The 4,888-nt window shown below is 38.6% G+C and overlaps 1 protein-coding gene across 1 annotated transcript in view; it reads right to left on the bottom strand.

The window, feature by feature from the left end:
• ANKS1B (ankyrin repeat and sterile alpha motif domain containing 1B) overlaps nucleotides 1-4,888 on the bottom strand; it is a 456,808-nt gene that overhangs the window by 287,600 nt on the left and 164,320 nt on the right. The window contains exon 11 of the mRNA XM_009882636.1: nucleotides 4,675-4,811. Within this exon, the coding sequence (XP_009880938.1) occupies nucleotides 4,675-4,811 (137 nt within the window). The remainder of the gene's footprint in view (nucleotides 1-4,674; nucleotides 4,812-4,888) is intronic.

Raw genomic sequence — 4,888 nt, 5'->3', positions numbered from 1 at the left:
TTCCCTATGCCGAGGTGAACTACATCTACATAGTTATGCAAGGCTCACTGTGCATACACAAAATAGTTGTACATTAGGCAAGGCACACCTGGCAGCCCAAACAAGTGGGATAGGTCTATCAGAGGCTACAGATTTCCTGCAGGATTCTACTACTGCTTGTAGAAAAATGAGACAATTTCTTTTGTCCTCTAACTTTTAAACTATTGTCTTCTATTATATTGCTACACATCTTAGAGAGGGGAATGATGAACCACAGATGGAATTGTGACTTTGTTTAAAAGGGTTAAAAAAGATCTCTTTACATCACTGAAACAACACTCTTAGTGAGTTTGCTTATTTACATAAAATGGAGAAAATACTAATTTATGACAGATAAAAATCCAAGTCACCTCTAAATAATCTACATTTACACATCAAAAGCTGTAGCCACAATTAGCCATTTGAAACATATCTTAGCCAGACAAGAAGAGAGCATGCAAATGATGAATTGCATTTAATAAGGAACGTAGAAGATGAGATGTCAGAATTCAATTTTACGAGAATTGCCAATGACCCCCTGGCAATAGAAACAATCTCTTAGGAAAAAAGGTGCTCTTTTTCTCTCTGTGTATATAGTTTATTTGTTCAAATGGAGCTGAACAAATAAATACGTTAAAGTAAGGGAAATCTTATTAAATTGAGTGGCTAATACGAAAAATACACAAAGCATCACACACAGCCCAATTTTGTTTAGGCTTCATCCAGACTGGGAGCTATAGGAATTGTGGTAGAACAAGCTCAATTTCACTGTAACTTTCTACAATTCCAGCCTGATAAGGTAAGTTATATTTTACTATATATACCAATGTAACCAAGTTAAAATTGGAAGAGAGCCTAAAATGTCAGAGGACATTAGTTAACACATTAACATACTTGGTCTCCTACCATAAGTCATTTTTTCTCCTGTGTGCTGTTAGTATACCTCACAGAGGCCTATATCTTTAACTTGAAACTGTATTTGTCAAAATCATCATTAATCAGAATTCAGGATTTAAAAACTTAGTAAGACTTGACTGGACAACCTGGAAAAAATAATCAAGTGATTCAAAATCTGAATTAAATTCTGTTTCCTCCTTATCTGCATATATGTAACATTTCAACAAATCCTCTTTTTCAGAGACTGACCTGGTGAAAATTTAAAAACAAGATGCGTATTTGCAAAACGCTAGATCACAGGTACAAGCGATAGATAAGGTACACAGATAAAAGAGCACACAGAGCCCTGAATTACTGTTAAGTGTGCTCGCTTCAGGACTGGAAGCAGCAGAGGTGGGTGGCACTGAACTTACTACTGCTTCTGAGCTCTGAGTTAGTATCTCTCCAGAGCGCTGCACTGTGCCAGGGAGATACACCATTTCAGTTAAAATAGGCTTCAGCTTTAGCAATAGTATGCTCAACTGAATAGTTGAGACATATCCAAAGAGAGTTTTAGATAGATTTTAGAGAGCAATGGGATCTCATAAGGGACGAGTGGTAGGGTCACAACAAACTGCAGGTTTCTCACCTCAAAATTCATCATAATTAATTGAAGAAAGGACAAATTTCCAGAAAAGTGAGTGAAAGTTTGGGGAAAACAGAAATTCCCAGCCAGGTTTTGCAATGGCATGCTTTTAATATAAGAAGGGGAATAGTTAGGGCCAGGTTAAGAGACAACCAGAAGGAAAAAGACAAAACAAGTTTTGAGTGCACTGTGAGAAATCGCTTAACTGTCCCTGACCCAGACCCCTTGGATTTACACTTTCTGTACGAGATTGTTCCTGTTTCACACTTCCCAGCTGTGGTACTTTCACCCCACGGGCTGCCAGTGCAGCATCACAGCCTCCCTCCTCTTCAGAGACCCTTCATGCAGCTGACAGGGTTCCCCACCAGCTGCATTTGGTACACGAGCACCTGGAACAGGAGAGAGGAGTGGCCACTGTGCATTCATACAAATATCTTCAAAATGTGTCACGTGCTGAAGCGTGTATATGTACTGCCATCATGTGAGCTGACAGGCAGTCTTAGAAAGAACAGGCCAAAGAAAACAGGAGGCAGAACGACCCCCACCTCTGCCTTGAAGCCCAGCTCACCAGGTTTCTCCTTTTCCACTCTCTGCCACCACCTGCCCTCACCAGACTGGTGGGAGGAAGGAATCTTTGGTCCCCTCTGCTGCTGCTTACACAGAAACACAGTGTTTCTCCTCACTGTGGGCAAACTGTTATATGCACAACACTCCAGGAAAGATAAGTAAGTCTATAAATGAAAATAACAATACGAGTTTAAAGGCCAGACTTCCCTGGCAGCTTCATCCATGCTACCAAAGCCTGCCTAGTGCAAAACTAGCTGCTGAAGAGTTTCCCATTCTGCCTTTTACTAGCACCCTCCTGTGCAGAATGCATAAGGCATATGAAAAGGGGAAAGGAGTGACAGCTGGTTTGGAAATTTATATTATCTCTGTTTTAGATCTGTTTAAAATCTGTTTGTTTGCTAGAAAAGTGCAAAGAGGCCCTGGCAGACAGCAGAAAATTAATTATTTTGCATGCATTGTGTAACACTATTCATTAGTTTTCCATGAGTGGTGAGAGGTCAGTCAAGAATAGAATCCTATTGTGTTAACCTTCAAAGAGCTCGCCATGTAATTGAATGCAGCAGGCATGGAATAAAGGAATTAAATACACAGGCAGAATTAACACTAATGGTTTGCAAACATCACATTGCAAGTATCTAAAACTTCTTTGTCTAAATTCTGGGGTTGAGAACTTGGGGGGAGGTGATTATGCAAGCAACAAAAACAAAGAAAAGGAATACTGAGGGAATATGCATAAAACACATGGAGAAAGGAGAAGCATTGTGGGATTTGAATGCTATAGTGTATCCAACTTTTCGTGCATTAGTGCATAGATTTACAACATACGTTAAGCACTAGCCTACGTGTGCCCTTCTCCTGCTGTTTTCTGCATAGGAAGTATGCAACATGTAGGGCCACATGAGAGACATTTTAGCAAACAAGGTAAAGTTCTGTCCATATATATTGCACAGCTAACTTTTGTTCTGCAGAATGGATGAGAATACTGGGAGTCAGTAAATGGTATGATTTAAATTTGAAAATAGCTCCCCAGAATCTGCTGAATCCATTCAGAGTTAACTAGCAGGAGAACATCACCATTCAGTGTTCTGGGTCCATCTGTTGGCAATATCATGATGGAAACAGCTTTTTAAATGCTATTTTCAATAAGCTATCACACAACAGCTTGTTCCAACAACATTCCAATACCTTTCTGTTTGCTTGCCGCCTACTATAAAAAACAGCTTAGAGGGAAGGAGGCATTTCAGTACTATACTGATGTAAGGTGGGAGGGATAGAGAGACTACAGGAACAAGAAAAATGAGAAATAACTATAAAAAGAGAAAAAGAGAAGAAGCTGTTATTTTAGACCCCCTGCAATCTAGATTTAAACCAGGAACCCAAAGTACTGTAGTGTCAAAGAGGTATGGTCTGCACCAGATAGTCACTACAATTTTTGTGCATTGACAGTGTCAGCCATAGGAAACCAATGGCTCCCAGAGAGAAATGGCAGGTGCACCTCGTAATTACCTTTAATTCTGCAAGACCTTCTGAACTGTGTGCTCCAATGAGTACTGAAAGGAAGATCCACCTCCATCACTGTAACACGCTTATTTGTGTGGCACCAAAACAATCTGTTCTATATAGTTCTTACCAAAATATAATGTGTCCATCAGCTTACTTCTCAAGTAAAACAAATGCCAGCAACATACTGATGATACAAAGCCTGCCTCCACTAGCAAAGTGGCTCAGTTGCAGAGATCAGCTCAGCAATGAAGAGCAGATGGCTGCATTTGAACCCAATAATAGGCAGGAGAGCAACAGAATTTCTTTTGGTTCACACCAAAAAAGTTTCACAATTAGTCAATTCAGTCTGTAGTTGTCACGGCTAGCTTTGACACACCTAATGTCACACCTTTTTAAGTGGGGAACTAGATAATCCCCTGAGGTATCTTCTGACCTATGTTATACTATGATCTTGCAATTCTAAAATAAACTCCTCTATACTACTGAATTAAGTTCTAAGATTTATTTAGTTGAAGATTTTATTTTAAAAGGCTGTACTCCTTAGAGAATTACAACAGGCACGCAAGTTTTCCACGTGTTACTCATTGTGGTTACCAAACACTATTAGAAATACATATAGTTAGGAAGGATGAAAGTCAAGAAGCAATACTATATAAGAAGGTAAACTAAAGAACGTGCAAAACATTATGGGATCATGTAAATGGAGACACAGAAAGAGGAAAGAAAAGCTAAAAAAGTAACAAAGAATTAATACTGATAAAAGCATAACATAAACTTGGGAAAAAAAAACGTCAATAACAATAAAAAATATTACATTCATCATTAATGCTATAAGAAAAATGTACTGATATCTCTCTGTAAATTGTTGGGCTATTTCACAAAATATTCTATCTTATCCTGCTATCAAGATTGCTTCCTAAGTACAGAAAATATTTTGTGTTCTGTTTATCTGTCTTTGTCCTATGCATATGTGTATAGTGACAACATCCTTGTAGAATAAATGTATCATAGCTTGCTTTTAAAAGGAAAAGTACAACAAGAAGATGCTTATGGTGATCACCTACCTGAGGACGTATAACTTTCACTATGTTTTTAAGTGCAGTGTCTGGTGACGGGGGAGAGCAGTCAGGTGTTGGGCCTGTAGAGCTGTTTCTATGGTTACCAGATCCTGGTGCAGTAATTGCTACCTGAGGTGCATTATCTGGGAATAAAAATAGCATTTATGTGAACTTACAAATACTTCATACATTTTAAAATAAAAAATTATTTTGAAAACAG

This window comes from Charadrius vociferus, unplaced genomic scaffold, assembly GCF_000708025.1.
Source record: "Charadrius vociferus isolate BGI_N301 unplaced genomic scaffold, ASM70802v2 scaffold72, whole genome shotgun sequence".
Taxonomy (NCBI): domain Eukaryota; kingdom Metazoa; phylum Chordata; class Aves; order Charadriiformes; family Charadriidae; genus Charadrius; species Charadrius vociferus.
Note: the sequence above shows the minus strand (reverse complement) of the source record. Positions and strands in the feature narration are given on the sequence as shown.